Source organism: Calidris pugnax, unplaced genomic scaffold (genome assembly GCF_001431845.1).
Source record: "Calidris pugnax isolate Ruff unplaced genomic scaffold, ASM143184v1 scaffold44, whole genome shotgun sequence".
Classification (NCBI taxonomy): domain Eukaryota; kingdom Metazoa; phylum Chordata; class Aves; order Charadriiformes; family Scolopacidae; genus Calidris; species Calidris pugnax.
This window is the reverse complement of record NW_015094506.1, coordinates 25,083,602-25,101,111: the sequence shown is the minus strand read 5'-3', so window position 1 is coordinate 25,101,111 and position 17,510 is coordinate 25,083,602. Positions and strand designations below refer to the sequence as shown.

Genomic DNA, 17,510 nt, shown 5'->3' with positions numbered 1-17,510 from the left:
TTCCTTGCAGTAAAAGTGTGCTCCAGCAGAAGCCAGCAATTTCCTGAACTGCACGCCTCCTAAATTGCAGTGTGAAAGTGCTCAGTTATAGGGACGGCTTGCACAGTGCTGTCTTTGTGTCAGCGCTGCTCCATAAAACAGAAATTCCTCACAACTGGCAGGATAATAGCCCCTGTATTACAAAGTTTAGCTGGACCTAATGGAACCGAATAAAACTCTTATACAGCCTTCAGATTAGCACTTAAACTAACTGGCAAATTACCTGACACAAAGCAGGTTACAACAAACACAAACAAATGAAAAAAACCCAGCTTGTTTGTTTCAGGGAATGTTTTTCTTTCTTGGTGATGGTAAGGTCATATCCTGGGGAGAAAGCAACTTACTCTGCTCATTGAACCTGAGCTACACATCGAAGTCCTAGTCCATCTCACAATGAAAATCAAACCAGCCTTCTCACTGCACCTTCTGCTTACTCGTATTTGCAGAAGCTACTCAAATGCAAAATTTCTGAATTCTTATTGCTGCAACCTCCCAGCCCAGTTCGCTCTTAAAAAAAAAAAAATTAAGAACTATAATTCACACCCAGAAGATCATCTAGCGCTGAACACAGCCAAACAGTTCTACTTTGAGGCCCAACTTAAATTAAAATGAGAAAGTTCAATTATAATTTGATTTTTCTTCACTATCATCACATAAGTAAATCAAATAAAAACAAAGTATTGGCGTCCTGTAACTGCCAAATCACTGTCAAAATTAGTCAAGATGGATGTGTGTGAAAATGCAAGCCCATCAATTGCCAAGGCCGAACGAAACCATATCCCCTGTGTCAGCACAACAGCACACACGTTTGTTCACTGGGGGGGTGACGGGGTGGGAGTGGGGAACAAAAAAAACCTAACAAGAAAACCAACTTTCCAGCAAAGTGCTGTTAGGCTCAGACAAAAGGAGCAGCACACCCCGCATTGGTTTCATTCACAGCCCCTCAAGGAGAGACCAGAGCAACAGAGAACCCCTGCAACAAGAGAACCAGCACATCAAGTTCTTACAGAAGAGGACTCTGCAGCAATTTGATCACCGTTTCTTCGTGGGCAAGGAACAGCAACTGAGCTGCAGCTTCCTTACAACTTCTCCTCTTCCTCCTAAAGCAGCAGGAGTACCGAGGAACACAGATAAAAGCACCAAAAATACCTGCATGAATTTGAACAGTCTTCTGCAGTTTGAGTGCTTACCCCCTGACTTGCGGCACAAAAAACAAACCCAAGAGTACATGCAGACTATTTAATTATTTTTACGTAAGCCTGTAAGACAGAATATCAATTTTTTGGTAGGGGTATGAGAAACCTTAGCTTTCCCTCTCAGCATTCATGACTTCAACCACACCACTAGGCCAAAACATCTCTAACAGCCCGATCAATCATGATCTCAAAATTCATTCTATATAAACAACTGCTACAATTTATCTGACATATTGACTTGTACTTTCCTTGCCTCTGGGGAAATATATAGCAGGGCAGCACCTTCTGCATCCATTTTGTTAAGGATCTAGTTAACACCATTTTGACATCATAGCTCGTATGTGCAAAAAAAAAAAACCAACCAGTTTTTAAAGATCTGAGATAGTATGACTAAGTAGCTCTTGATAAAGATTGTCAATATGTAATGTTTTCTACCTAAGAGAAATACATATGCAAGCTTCATTATTTTGATCCTGTAACATAGAAGTCCCACCTCAGAAACAGATTAAGACCTGAAGTCCTATCTTTTGTTTCTATTCAAAATCTCAGTATGAAAATACCCTTGGCAGTTCCTTTTCCAGCATAACTTTCTTCCAGGTAGATCTTGATCTGCTGTGTTTTGAGAACCTTAGTCTGATCCATGAGAAGGTGGAGCAACCTGGTAAAAAGAACAGTTGTCTAGAAAGGCAGTTTTGGAGAACCGTGTCTGTGCAACGTGTTCTCCAAAGCTTAGATGTAAAATAACTGTTCTAATATCTGTGTGATTCTGCACTACGACAGTATCTCCTGCCCCTCAACTGAGTCCTGAGAGGCACAATATACCAGATTTGCCACACAAACAGGCAAATGAAAAGAGACATATCTTTTTGGGCAGTGCTGGCGACAACTAATAGACGTTTAGTTTGACCACCTTATGTTTACAGGGCTTCCAGATTAGAGCTGGCTTGGAGGCAGCCATGTCAGAGTGCAGGCAAAACAGATGTGACTGTCCTCATCCAAGCACGCAGTGGGCGGTCTCCGTTAAGTGCCGCTATGGCTCACAGCCTCCTTTTCCACATTTCCTCACATCTTTCCCTCCATTCACCTACCCAAATTCCTTTGGACTTTTGGAGCTCTTGTAAGAAACAAGCATGTCAAGACACAGAGTGGAAGAAAATTTAAGCAAAAAAACCCAACCTAATTGATAGTAAAGATGAAAGTTCAATACTGTAATGAACTTTCTCAGACAGAGCTGGACGACTCATGTTTCGTGGCTTTTAGGATAAGGCTGGACAACTTTAAGGAGCACATAACAGAAGAGTCTCTTCCTTCTTGTAGGAGATAGTGAGAAAACAAAGATACGCATTTTTTTTCTTCCATTTCTACTCATTTGACTACTAAAACTAGCCAACTGTAATGAACAACTACATCATTTGAAATACTGTAGTTATAGTTTCAAGCTGAACATTGTCCTTAGAAAAATCCTGATACGAATGGGAGTACATGCTCTTCTCACCATTAGACACCAAACCGCACTGAATTAAGAATCTCTATTTTTTTGAATCTTTGCAGTTGTTAAGATACAGAAATATTTCAAGTGAAACTGTTTTTCTCCCAAGACAAAGATGCCAGAAACAGTCAGGATTCTGGCTCACTTCCAGTCCTACTGGTAGGTCTGCAAGTCTGATGCCTCCACACACAGGCTTCTCAAGTTCATTAGAGTAAGCAGTTGTTCTTTTGAAGGTCTCCTTCATTCCATGATCCGTGCCTGTCACTGCTCTTTCAAGCCAGATGTCAGTAACTCTCTGATCTTATTTTTTGTGTTCTTTGTGGTATACAGGCATACAGTAGAAAACAAAAACTCAGAACTCTGTAGGTTACTGATGCCCCGTCCAAAACTTGAGACGAAAGGCTTATTGACTCCTAAACCAAGCACAAATTAGGAAAAGCGGAAGAGAAAGATACAAGAATGAAACAACTCTGTTAAGAGAGGTGTTCTCATTACCAGAAAGACAGAGGCAAATCCAAAATTCCAAACACGTGATACTCCATAGCAATGCTCTCCTGATTCCAGTCACAGTACAAATATGTAATTAATTAAACTTTGCTTCCAAACAAATAGCCTGGAGTCTGTTTCCCATTACACTTTCTGGCCTTTCCGAAATAACCACAAGTTACTTAGCATGTGATAGCCAAATTAACGCGTAAGTTCATTACAAAAAGCCAGCTATGAAATAGCATAGCTATTTCAGCATGAGCTGACAATAGGCATAATAACCCACTGTAGATTTGGTGCACTCTCTGTTAGTTAATGTTAAAATCTTGGACAATTATAAGTATGACCTAGTTTAAACCCAGCATAATGTCCTGCAATATTATAAATCATATTTCTAATTTGATGTATGGACTCATTAAGTAAAAACACTTATCCTTTATTGTTACAGAGCCAACCCTCCCTTTTGGAGGGTGCAGACCAAAGTCTAGGCACTTCAGCTTGCATGTTCTTCTAGCTTTACTCCTAATCTCAACTGTCAGAAGAAGTTGAGGGATGTTCTCCTGTCCACTCCTATTTCACTCAAGGCACTGAGTCATTACATTTCACTGCTCTATAGCAATAACCACTTGTCTAAAATGTAACCCCAATACTTATGCCTGACCTCCTAACTCCATTCTGACTTCCCTCATTCTCTGTACTGTATGCCCTACAACTTGGCACCTCCTCCTTAGTAAAATTTCCTACCATTCTGCCATTTTGTCACACAGGAACAGTTTTCTTTATTTTTCTGATCCATTGTTATTGTTTTTAATTCATCTTTCTCTTTAACGCTGTTGATCAGAAAATCATGCCAGTTTTTTTTTCCACTGCAAATAGCTCATAAAAATTGCATTCCTTTCCATTCTTATTGCAAAAGCATTTGTCTAGGCTCTCACTACTGTATATTTTTGCTACAACAAACTTTGGGTTTCTACATACTTCTTCCCTTTCCCATCATTCAGTCTAAATTGCTGCCATAAAAGTCTAGTTTCCATGTCTGCAAATATGACTAAGACAGGTTCTTTTTCAAATTCTTTCATTTACTTCCTCTTAGTCTCCACACCAAATGTCAAAGACTGCAAGAACTAATTCCAGTAAGTTTCTTTGCTCTAGCTTTTTGCTCACAACTTCAGCCCAAGTCACACATGGTTTACCACCACTTTCATTTTTGGGACTTTCTCCAAGTAGCCTTTTGCCTGAAGCCTAGTCTGGCATTCCTCTATCCTTTCTTTCAATCCTTCTTCAAAACAAACTCTTCCAGGCAGCATCCAAATCTTAATCCTTCCCATAATAAAGTGGTAGCTGAAGAGATGACAAGGATGTAAAATATTTGACCAACATTTTCTTAATATTGAGAGCCAGACTTCAGTTTAGTATGCTAGCTTTATAAACACACAATACCACTTTCTCTGGCAAGCGTAGAAAGGAAAGGCATCCACTCCTACTGAATGTGAGCTTTCATTTTCAGGAGTTGTGTCTAAACTTCTTTCTTGGGACTGTGGCTTTCTGAATGTGAACTGAGACAGCATTCTCCTGGGTTTTATACACAGCTTCTACCTCTAGACTACTTTGAGATGTCAAAGAGGCAGATTTCTACACCTATTCCAAATAATCTCACAAACAAGGATTATGAAAAAAACTTCTATCTTTACAGAAGGCCCCTTGCAGGAGTTTTCCTTATTAAGATACTGCTGCCCAGTGAAAACTATCACTCATTTCCACATTGCCGGCTGATGCAAAGGTACAATCTGTTATGCATGTTTCCTTCAATTAATTGAATTTTACTTCTCAAAATGACTATTTGAAGCATAATCTGGATTACCTAATAGCACAAAACATATATAAATATACTTTTCCATATTTTAACCAGAAATGGACATACAAGACTAAAATAAAATCCCTTCTAAATAGTATAAAGGATTAGTCACCACTTTTATTCAGTAACTACACTTTTGCATAAAGCTAGATAAGTACTTCAGCTGTATATTGATTAATTAAAGCCAGGATGTGACAGTGCACGCTTAAATTTTGGAAAAGTATCTTTTTGGCAACAGATATTTATTTTTTTTAACCAAGAATGAAAATCACTGACCAGTATACGCTCTATTATTTCCCCCCCACCAATGAAGAAGGTATAACTATTTTGTTCTTTCCAGCAAGGAGAATAGAAGAAAGCACAAAGCTGTGCAAAATACAGATGAATTTAGAAATCTTTGGTCATAAGCTCAGCGTCTTGTTTAGCAAAGATCTATGAGAAGCCACTTCAACTTAAGAGTTAGTTTATTTAGTTTTAAGAGCTACGAAGAAAAATCCTTTTTCAGACTGCACATCTCAGTTAGGTAGAATTCACCCTGAAAAGCTCCATTAAGTAAAGATACTGACAAGGCAGTATCATAAGCTCCACATACCAATGCATGGGAGTTAGCTCTGCCTCCACTGCAGGACAGCACACAAAGCTTGACCAGTCTCAAGAAACAACCACATTGTAATCAGGTCTTTCATCAACAGGATTTTATTCAGACTGGAGCAAAGCATGCTGTCTGTTGAAGAAATCTTACTGATGACTGAAATCAGGATTAATGAGCAAAGGAAGGAAGGCGCAGGAAGGAACTAATATAGTAAGACACAAAGGTAAGCCTCAGCCCTTCTGATAATTTTAAAAATTTCAGAGTTTATTTATTAAAACTATTATACACTGAAACTTGAAGGTCTTCTCCAATAAATTTCCCTGCTGCAGCTGTTGATGAGCAACAAGTAGAACCTCCCATTGAGAGCACATACTATTGCCTGGAGCTGAAAAAGCTTTTTAGGCATTCTCTGGGCTTTTGTTTCCATCCAGTGACCAAAATACTAAATTTTTTTAAACAAATAATTGTTGATGGCTTCGATAATTTTTTTTGTTGTTTTGTTTGGGGTTTTTTGTTGCCTTTGAAAAGAATGACTTTGCACTTTTTCAGTACAGCAATTCAATTTTAACTTCTCAGTTTACTTCTCAGAAGTCCTCATTGAACACCAAAGGCCTGAGGTGAATAATGAAGTGATCAGAGTCATTTTAGACCCGCTGATCAGAAAGCTACATTTAAAGCTGGACCAATTTTGCTTATTGTGAGAATTTGTGAACCCCTGCAGTCAATTTAACACTGGCTACTTTCCAATCCTTTTGTCCTGTTTTATCTCCTGACCAATCGTTTTTGTTTGTTAATATGTTTTATTCATTTACTTTTTTAAACATCCAGGACACAAGACACATCTTCAAATTTAAACTGGCATATACCAACATAAATACATTACAAATGGAAGGCTGCAGAAAACTTTCAAAAAAGTGACTTGTGGATTAAGTTCAGCACCTAAAAAACAAGTGGGCACATTTCAAGAGATCTCCTCAATACTGTCAACGTTTTTCATCATAACTCAAAAGTGAGGAGCCACATGATTCCTTGTTTTAACCACGTTAAAGGCTTCCTGAGCAGATGGGGCTGGAGGATCCTCTCAGGGTAGGAGAGGAAAACCTGTACCATGTTGCATGTTCTGTATGTCTCTTATGAAAAGAAGATTTCACATTCTGAAAAAAGTGAGTGGGAACCTAATACTAACCACATATTAATGTAAAACTTGAAAAACGTTACTGAACTGTGAATCATCCATGCTCCTTTTATTCCCACCTCACTAACTTTGTGTTTTCCACCCTGGCTTTAGTAAGACTGAGTATTTGCTTGTGTCCTAGACTAACGTGATCGGTCTTTACAACATAAGCTACACGGTATTTCCATCTAAATCACCTGCACCTTAAGTACTAGTGGTTTTAAATAAAATAATTTCCATTCAATAAAATGTAAAATCACAAACTTATTTAAAAGGCTCCATCGTTTAAAGCTAGCCTAATGTCAGAATTTCACTATATGCACTAGAGACTTTGGCACGTACAGCTTTTCTAGTCCCTACAGACAACAAGATGATTACTGTATAATATATCCTGGATGTGGGTAATAAGAAACATGTTTTCTTTCCCTAAGATAGTTCACGTGACTTTCCTACTGAAGACTATCCAGATACCTATTTTGAACTAACTTTTAGATGTATAAAAGCTTGTTTTTTAATATTAAGTCTCCTTCTACTTATGCAGTTTGATTAGAACAGTAAAATTTAGTTGGAGAGGCAAGAGGCTTTAATACCCAAAGTTGCTCTGTCTTTCTAAAGTCACTGCTGCCTTCCATATTCCACAGCACTCAAGGATACAGTGCACTGATGATGTTGAATGGTGTCTACAATTACGTATTTTTAAAAATTCTGTAAGAAAAGTAGTATGGGGTACCACTCATTCAGTTCACAGCAGTTTCCAGATTCACAGGAGGCTCAGCAGCTCTCCTATGCCACGTGACAAGATACATACTCATCACATGAAAAAAACCAAACCCAAAACAGATGCATCTCCAGCCATGTAACGAGAGCGCGCCTGCACGTGCTTGTATACTCTTTCACACAGACTTAATGTCTTCCCAGGGTGGTGGGCGGTGTGTGCCTTCCTGATACTCTTCTCTCCCATGGTGTTCAGCTCTCAGCTGGCATCCATAAAAACAAACGTTGGCATCGTTGTTCATATTACAGACAGACCATGACCATGATACTGGGAACATTTACTGCTCTGGATGTGTTTACCTTGCATAATTCAACAGTATGTAAATAGCTAAGCTAGATAAATATCAATTAGAGAGCTAGAAATGAGGTAGCTCCAGAAATGGAAACTACACTAACATGATAATCCACCCATGCTTGTTTATGCTGTTCAAAGAATTTAGCCACATAGTGCTGTATGGAGATACCTGCACTATTATTCACTGTAGACATACCAGCAATGTGGTTTCCTTTGCAGGGCAAGAAAATTCTTGCAGAACAGGTAAAATTCTAAGGCTCCACAGCTGAGTGACAAATACTAAGAAGTTAAAAAAAAAAAAATCTTGCCAGAAAAAAGTATATTTGACAATGAAGATTTCGGCAAAAAAGGAGGGTACCACTTCCACAGCATTCCTTGGAGACTCTTTGGAAAAACAACTGGCTTTTCAAATGACAGTAATGAACCAAATGTATGTATCTCACTAGAAACATAATCAAGTTTCGGAAGACTAGCACCATCCTTTCTGCTATTATTTGAAAGTCATAACAAAGACTCAACAAGGAAACAGTGGTTTGTTTTGGAAAGGCTCCACAAGCTCCTTTCATATAAAAGTTTAAAATCCTGAAGAAAGTCATCAGATGTTTCAAGTATAGTTATTCTTCGAACAGTGGTTCTGAAAATTGTATTGTAATTGTTCCATGTGTTCTCTTTGCATGACTTAGATACGTTAACTCAGTTTGATTCAACCCCTCCAAATAACATCCAATACAGAAAAACTAAGTGAACATATTTTTTCACTTAAAAAGAAATCATTTGTCCATCTATGATACCACTATATTACATATATTTTTATACCAGACAACTGCTATATATTTATTCCTCTTTATTTGTATTCTCTTCTGAAAAATGAGAATTAACATCTTTACATAAATAACTTCCAACCTGTAAGAAAAGGAGGCTGAGGGGAGACCTTACCACTCTTTACAACTACCCAAAAGGAGGCTGTAGTGAGGTGGGAGTTGGTCTCTTCTCCCAAGTAACAAGCAATAGGACAAGAGGACATGGCCTCAAGTTGTGCCAGGGGAGGTTTAGATTGGGTATTAGGAAAAGATTCTTCACTGAAAGGGTTGTCAAGCATTGGAACAGACTGCCCAGGAAACTGGTTGAGTCCCCATCCCTGGAGGTATTTAAAACACATGTAGATGTGGTGCTGAGAGACATGGTTTAGTGGTAGACTTGGCAGTGCTAGGATAACTGTTGTACTTGATGATCTTAAAGGTTTTTTCCAAACTAAATGATTCTATGATTCTCTTCTGTGTTCCAAAGAGAAACCTTTGCAAAAGAAACAAATGCTTTATTTATTGAACAATGCAATACCACTCTCTAATTTTATATTCTATGTACATCCATTTTGATACGGAACAAACAATTGTATTAGCTGCTATTGACTTACAAACGTCAATGTAAGTAAAACCTGTAAATTACTTAATGAATTATTTCTACCATAATAATCTCAAGGAATCTCTGCTATGGTCATAGAACAGAATCTCCCAACACCACAGAGAAATAACAGAAATTAGAACAAGAACAAGCTAACACCCAACCAAACCAACTTTAACTGCACTGGTAGTTAACAGCTTTTAGAAATACTTTTTTTTTTTCCTTTTAAGTGTCAGCATATATAATGCAGAGCACAGATCCAGTTTTTCCATGTTTGACCACCTGAGTAAATCAGCCAAGTTAGTGACCTAACGATATCAAACAACCAATCCAGCACTGACTGATTTTCATTTATTCTCCCAAAGGGATACAGAAATCTTTGCACAGCTGCAGAAAGATGATTTTAGGTTCATCTAAAATAGGAAAGTTGCCATAAGAAAGACTAGAGGAGATGTTAAGACAAATTCTCAATTTTGTTTTCATCAAAAGTAATGTAAAAGGATCTAAACCACTTTATTATGTTACTATTTCCAACCTTGTGGCAAGAAGAACATTAGCAAGGTGTTAAAAAAAGAAATATATTCTTTATATCAATTAGACGCTTAAACTATAGAATGCCATGCCAGTGTAAAAATAATGTCAACACTAACAAGAAATAGAAGATATGCCTAAATTCAACAGTTATTTGTCAGACACCATCTGCTTTTTCTTTCATTCTTTTCTGATTCTGATCTGTAAGAAACCACATCAGTATCAAATGTCACTTAGTTCTTATTCAAACAGAGCAGTCCAGACACAGCGGCTGCACCAGCTGACTTAGCTGACCTGGGCCTAGAGTAAAAACAAACCCCTATAAATCACCAGATGTAAGCAATTGAATAGTGATCAATTTAATTAACTGAACAGCTTTCCAAAGTTTACTGTATTGTTTTAACCCTTTAGGCTTCTTCAAAAATGGTTACTTGCAGTTTGTATGCAAGGGCAGGATATGGCCAGAGGGCTACATATTACTAGCTTTACACACTTTAGATTCCCACTGATAAAACCCAAATCCCACACATGAAAAACATGTCTTTTCTTTTTTTCCCAATTAATAGTATGATAGTAACTGTTTTTGTTAGCAGTTTCTTCAAGATTTTAGAGAAACTGGATAATGAGGGAGCAGAAGGGGGAAAAATCAAGCTGATTTCATACTTCAGGAACAGTATTTCCTCTAAAATACACTGCTTTGGTTATGGGCTCTATATGCCTTTTACAACTTTGTATTCATATTACAGATGCCACATCAAGTAATCTACTGATTACTTTCAAACAAAACAATGAACATAGACATAATCGTGTGTCTCAATTATATGTAATAACTGTAGCTGTAAAAAATAAAATAAAATAAATATGCCACACATCAAAATGTGCTCAAAAAGACATTTTAAAGATATTGGCAAAACAACTTCTAACCTAGATACTTGTCCTGAAGCTGCGTCTTGAAGGGATTTCCCCACATTGCCCACTGAAATTAATGGAATTCTGCCATGATTTAGAGCAAGTGGGATTTCAGCCAAGATGCATAATGATAGAGTGCAACTCTTGTTTTAAAGTCTGCATTGTAAAAGTTTGTATAACATTTACTATGTTTGTACAGTGCCTAGCACAACAGGGCTGAGGCTTCTGGGCACTACCACAACATAAATTAATTCTAATGCAGTCTTTGTATCTGAGGGTAGCATAAAAACTACAGGGATTAAGCTCAATTATACACATTTTAAACAACCTGCTAAATAACATGACATAATCAACTTCCTAACCACAAGCTGCTCTATTTCCAATTATTTCACTTTAATCTCTGTAATGCACATATTTCCATGAACCCTGTAGAGTTAGTTCCACTGACTAGGGACAAAAGTAAGATCTACTTACAAAGACAGAAGAGTTATATTTGCAGAGACTGGTCCCAAATCTGGAATGATCTCCAGTTCATTGTTGTTCAACTTCCTATTAATATTAGAAAGGGAGAGTCAGCTTTGATGTTCATCACAAGTATGTGCACTAGACTGGCTAAATTCCTGAACCGTGTCACTCTAAAATTCAAAAATAATTCCAGTTTCACTTAAAGCAAAATATCAGAACAGCAAACATCTTTGTTGTTCAACCAATTATCCCTAGAGAAATAGCTATGCAATTAGCATACACAAACACTGGTTGGGTTTTTTTTGTTGGTTTTTTGGGGGGAGGTGTTGGTTTGGTTTTTTTTAATTAAGACAAATTAACTTACACTTCCTGAAGACTGTGAAGGTGATCCAAGAGACTGGTCTTGATTGAAGATAATTTGTTGTGACTTAAGTCCCTATGAAGTTACAAAAATAAACAGCCTGTCAGTTCTGCCATAATATATTGGGTAAAGCAATACAATTTCAACCCAAATTATGTTATCATTTGTTTCCAAGGCCATAAAAAGGAATTTTTATATTAGCAAAATTAGAATATAAACTCATCTGAGTATACAAAGTATACCTTGATCACTGCCAGCAGCGTCAAAGAATTCCCCATACCTCTGAACAATTTAGAGCTGTTCACTGGAATGTGTGTAAGACCCACGAAAAACATCTGAAGATTTTGACTCATATACATCACCAACAACCCTTCTCCCCCATCTCTTCACAACAAAAGATCTGTCTAAAGCTACCTCTTGCTTACAAGGAAAATTCATAAACCAATATTCATTGCAGTCTCATTCCTTGAGTCAATCATAGTATTTGTATCATTTACTCATGTACTCACTCACTTCTATAAGGCAACACACAGATCGCTAGTACACAATGAGGACTCTCCACAAATCTCAATTCTAGTTTCACACTTTCACACGGTTCAGGACCCCATTCCTACATAACCAAATTCAATGGGGATCTTAAGCAAAATCAGAAGAAAACTGACATAGAAAGGCCTAACTCTACTCTGAGTTTTAAGATGACTGTATACTAGCCACGTTAATACTGCACTTAATCACACCTGAAGAAGTAGCTCGAGCACTTAGCTTGTGCCACTCTGTTCTGAAGATCTCATATATATATTGATGCAGTTCCTAAGATATCTTCCTAGTGTTGTTGCAGTGTTTGCTACAAAACAAACCAGGGTACTAAGAATGCAACACATTTTTTTGACCGTGGTCAAGAAATTCCTTTCCCTACAGACATGATGCATCTTCACCATACGTCCTCTCAAACATTTGACACCACCATAAAACAGAGTCCTAAAACACTTTTGGTGTAGCTTCAGAAGTACTGGAACTATCACAGAAACAAAAGAACGGCCATACAATAGAAGGTAGAGAAGTTTCTGAAACTCAACCTTGCACGTCTGTAGAGATCCACACAAGTGGTAGATTCGCAACTGATCTTGTAAGTATGGCAAGTCCTGTAGAAGACCTCCTCTTTCTTAGTCACTCATCCACCACAACATGCACAACAATGCATCCTATTCTACAGCCTGTCACTGTCTTGCCTGCACCAATTCAGCCATCTGCAAAGCACTGGCTGGACATTGTAACACTGAGTTTATCCAAGCCAGCAAACAAAAACTGCCCTATTTTTAAGGAGTTCCTAAACTTACACCGGTGGGAGTTTGCAGTGTAGACACAGAAAGACTCACATCATCACGCTTCAGCAGTGAGCTGCTGTAGCACCAGGTTAAGGCAGAGAAACTTCTCTCACTTCAGGACATTTTTCCCCATGCTAACTAAGTACTGAACAGTCATCCAATGTACTTGGGGCCCTCATCAAGCCACAGAGGTATGACATATTTGAAACTGAATCTATGAGGAAACTCCAGCATCCCCCAATTTTTCTGAATAATATGAATGATGCGGTACAGTCACCTGTACTGAGCATGCCAAACACAGGCCTGATAGCCATGGATGTGCCTACTCTCCATCTAGAGTTCTGGAATCGAAGAAACCTGATGACCATGTTCTTGCTCCATACGAACCAGAGTTGGCTTAAATGAAGCCAAGCTCAAGGGTCTGTGCTGGGTGCTCCACTCTGTGACTAAGCTCTGAACAACTGCATATCCAGGGAACTCTGGTTTCATTGCAGGTTCTTGGACACGGGTGTAAGGCTGTAACCCACACCCAGGCTTTTTCAACACCACATGGGGATGGTAAAACCACGTTTCAGACTTTAGACCAGTTCTTTATGCCGTACTTGTTCAATGCTGCCAGGACAATTCCATCATTCCTTTTGTCCTCGCCTGGAGTTAGTGGTTAAAAAAAATATATTAATAAAAATCAAACATTAAAAATAATCCCAGGCACGTACGAGCATTACCAGGGGTACCACCAGCACTCGGTAACGAGGTGTGCCCTGAGCCAGCCAAGTGGCTCAGGCCCAGCGGGCTGTGGAGCGGTGGCACCAGCACCTGGCTCAGGGCCACGGGCAGGGAGGAGATAACACACTTACTTTCCAAGCCAGGGCTGCACAGGAGTGTGCACAAGGCAGACCCACAAGGCATTTTCCAAGAGAAAAGAAAAAGGCAGGGGTGAAGGCTGTGGGGGAGCCACCTAGAGAAGGGGAACACCCTCTACAACCTTCAGGTGGCCACAGAGAGGATGTTTTCCAAGACTCAGCTCTGGACTCAAGCACCTAATATATATCCACGCCTTCTTCCAGGTGTCTAAACCCCTACAGATTTTCCTCTTCAAGATGGAAAATGAATACAGTGTTAACATTTTCAAAAACCCACAAATGTTAGTTTCATCATTATGATTTTGAGTTCTCCTGTAAATGAGGTTAACCACACTTGAGTTAGAGGACTGAATCGTTCACTGCGTTAAAATCTAGTGCAAACATTCGTCTGGCCATAGACTGGAGAAAAATACCTTTGTTTAACACCTGAAGACATTAGCTGCAGAGATTTGAAATTCTCATGCTGCGGTCTTAAATGTAAAGACTGGAGAATTATGCTGTTACAAAGATCTTGAGGGAAATCTAACTTGGTCCTTTAAAGCAGACAGAGTAGAGACAATTTTTACCCTTAAACTTAATTCAATATTTGGCTTTAGTCTGTAGGGATTATAAGAACTATGCAAATAAACGGCCAAAATTCAGCTAAGTTATGGCTGTTAGTGCCCAATATGTTACTATTCTTCATGCTTCATACAAGAGTTAGGAATCGGTAATTATTTCAACAAAGAGCTTTTAACATTAGTGCTAAAAAACCTGCATTTCTTCATTTCATCTAAAAACCCTGCAAAAGGTTCATTTAAAACATGTTTGCCTAAAGGACCTACCAGACAGTAACAGACGTGAGTAGATTTGTTCTGCTGGAGTTATAACACGTTTAAAAAAAAAAAAATCTGGCAGAGTCCTTAAACTATAAAAAATCCTGCAATTACAACCACTGCTGTGCATGATCACCACACTGGAGCCAGACACTTTCACTCATAGCTCAAGCTCACATCCATCTGGAGTCTATCAAGGCAACCGTGAGCGTAACAACTTACACTAGGTTTCAAACTTTTTTTGTGTGTGTGTGTGTTTGTTTTTTAACACTAAAGATACTCTCAGATTTTCCACATAGCACCTACTTCAAAAAAATACATACGTACAAAATCCTCATTCCTGGTTTCCTTACAGCAGGTTGTCAAAGACAAGCTGCCAAATACCCAAAGCAAACCAACAAAAAAACCCAAAAAACAACCAAACAAAAAAAAATCCAGACAACACTGAATTGCCTATTTCACACAGATGTACATGTACTTGTCTACCAATTGTTGGATAAAATATGAATGATAAATATTTTAATAAACATTATTTCAGTGCTACTGGCAGGAGAAACTTCACCAAAAAAAGCTTTGCAAGTTACATTTAAGTTAAACAGAGCAGTTGGAAGTGAACCAAGAGTTAAAATATTTGTCTTTTACTAATATTCTAAGTGAAGCTTAAGCCTACAGAAGTTTCTGAAACTTGCAAGCACTGGATCTGAGGCATTTTTTAAATATAAAAATCTATCATCCCTGTTGCAAAGCTACAAGTACATTTCAGTCCAATGCATTTCGCAACGTATCTTTAGACAAATATGAAGAAAAGGTTTGAAAACAAATCAGTATTCTTCCTTCACAGAAATGGAACTGACAATGTTAAAACACTAAGATTATTACTATGTGTTTTCCATTTCTGATTTTTTCTTGTCTGTTAAAACCACACTGTAAGCAGGGAGAAAAACTCCTCTGTGATTACTCTTGCTACTAAAGTTTCAAAAGCCATGAAAGATATAACAGTGAATGCACTCAGAAACTTCAGAAACCAGACTTATATTAAGAAATTCTTTTTAACAATAAAAAGTACATATACCTGTTCTTCACCTCAGATTTCTCATAAAAGTGATTGAGCATTTAAGTAGAATTGCCTCCACTTGAAAAAGTTTGCCAAAGTTTTTGAGGCCCTTTAAGAATCCATTTTATAAAAGAAACTATTTTGTGTATTCCATTGTTTGTATGACCGTATTTCATAACTCAAATGTCTCCGCATTAGAAAGCTGAAACGTACCTCTGAACGTCAATGTTTGTGTGACAAAAAATTGAAAGGAAGGCCTAATGCATAAAGGGAGAGGCTGAGTGTTTCTTCACACATTTTATAAATATAACTTTTAGACTCTAACTTAATTTACAACACTTAGTCACAATTATCATCTTCTTCCTTAGAGAACTCAGAAACCTGAGCCCCAAGTCAAATTTTAAAATGCAAATCCAGCAACAGCTTCTTAATCAGTCCCACTGGGGCCTATAGAGCTGCTAATTCAGCAGAAATCAGGAGAGCTGAAAAACAAAAAGCCAGGCTGTAGCTGTTTTAAGACACTGATCCAAAGTGACTCATAAATCAGCTTGCTATGTTCAAGTTTTAGTCTGGAAAATATTGAAAAACAGCTGTGAAAACCATACGGCCCTTTTTTCTGGCAAATCTGGTAGAGAACTAGAGGATTTATAAAACGTAAATACTAAAGATGTAATACAAACACAAGTGAAAACCATCTTTCAGACTTTCCCTCCTGCCCCACCGACAGTTTTAGCATTCCTCAGTGAACCTGGCGAGGGGTACGGCAGTGCCACCGGGAGTTTGCACACATGGAGGACACCGGCCAAGGCTCAACACTCTTCCTCCCTCCCTCCCTCCTCCTCCAGCTCTGCTACACCAACTCTAACAAAGCCACATTCTTACAATCTGGGGACACACATCCTAGAAGTAAACTGAAATCTTAACTTCAGAACTATTTGTACACAAAGCCATTACAAATGTTTATCAGTTCTCAGCAGTCTGTCACCGCCTGTGAAGGTGAAGGCAACATCGCAGGAGATGGTATTTTGGGCTAAAATCACAGTAAAGCTGGCAATTATACCCTGTTTACACCCCATTTCGTGAAGCCATTTCCGTACAAAGCAGGAGCCACGAAAAAGAAGGGGAAAAAAAACCTTAGTGCTCAGGCTCATTTTCTTTTCAACCTCCCTGAGGTTGCGCAGCCTTATCACATTAGATTCTCTCTTTTTATTTCATTAGGGAATTTGAACAGAAAAGGAATGGGAGAGTGAAACAGAGCTTCCAAAGCCAACTCCATCTGACATTCCACTGAGGCAAGCAGACGGATGGGCAGAGGAAGGTGTAGAGCCCAACACGGGCCTGGACCTTCTCTTCCTTCTCCTGCCTGGGAGATCTCACCTGCATATGTTGAGAACACCGTGTATTAGTTGTTTTCTAAAGAGGATTGGAAAGCCTGCAATTAAACTACTAGCCTTTGGCTATACCCGCTACAGACTTCCATGGAAAACACAGTAAACATACACCAATAAAATTCATAAACAATCTCTTACAATTTGTAAGTGCACAGTCTGTTGCAACAATAACCTAGGCCGTTGAAACTTTTTTTTTTTGGTGCGTATGTAAAACCGAAACGCATTATCATCTCAAACGTTGCACAATCCCAGCCCCAAGTACTGGAGTAGCTGGAGGTAATAAGGCAACGGCCACGCTCTTCCTTGCTGTCTTCCTTAAGAAGAGGGGCAGGAAGAAAGAGCAGGGTACTTCTAAGGCATTTGACACAAACAAAAGAAATATTTACACAAAAGCGGCCAGACCACTGGTTTGGTGACACCTACAAAGATGTACTCCTGTGAGTTTAAGAGCGAGGGACACAGCTGTCCAATGAGTAATCACAGCAGGGTTTCTTA

The 17,510-nt window shown here is 38.6% G+C and overlaps 1 protein-coding gene across 1 annotated transcript in view; it reads right to left on the bottom strand.

Moving 5' to 3' along the window:
- Positions 1-12,948, bottom strand: part of LRIG3 (leucine-rich repeats and immunoglobulin-like domains 3) — a 35,573-nt gene extending 22,625 nt beyond the window's left edge. Inside the window, exons 1-3 of the mRNA XM_014963332.1 lie at positions 12,944-12,948; positions 11,571-11,642; positions 11,216-11,290 (exon numbers count right to left, since the gene is read on the bottom strand). Of these exons, the coding sequence (XP_014818818.1) occupies positions 11,216-11,290; positions 11,571-11,642; positions 12,944-12,948 (152 nt within the window). The remainder of the gene's footprint in view (positions 1-11,215; positions 11,291-11,570; positions 11,643-12,943) is intronic.
- Positions 12,949-17,510: the final 4,562 nt, after the last annotated feature.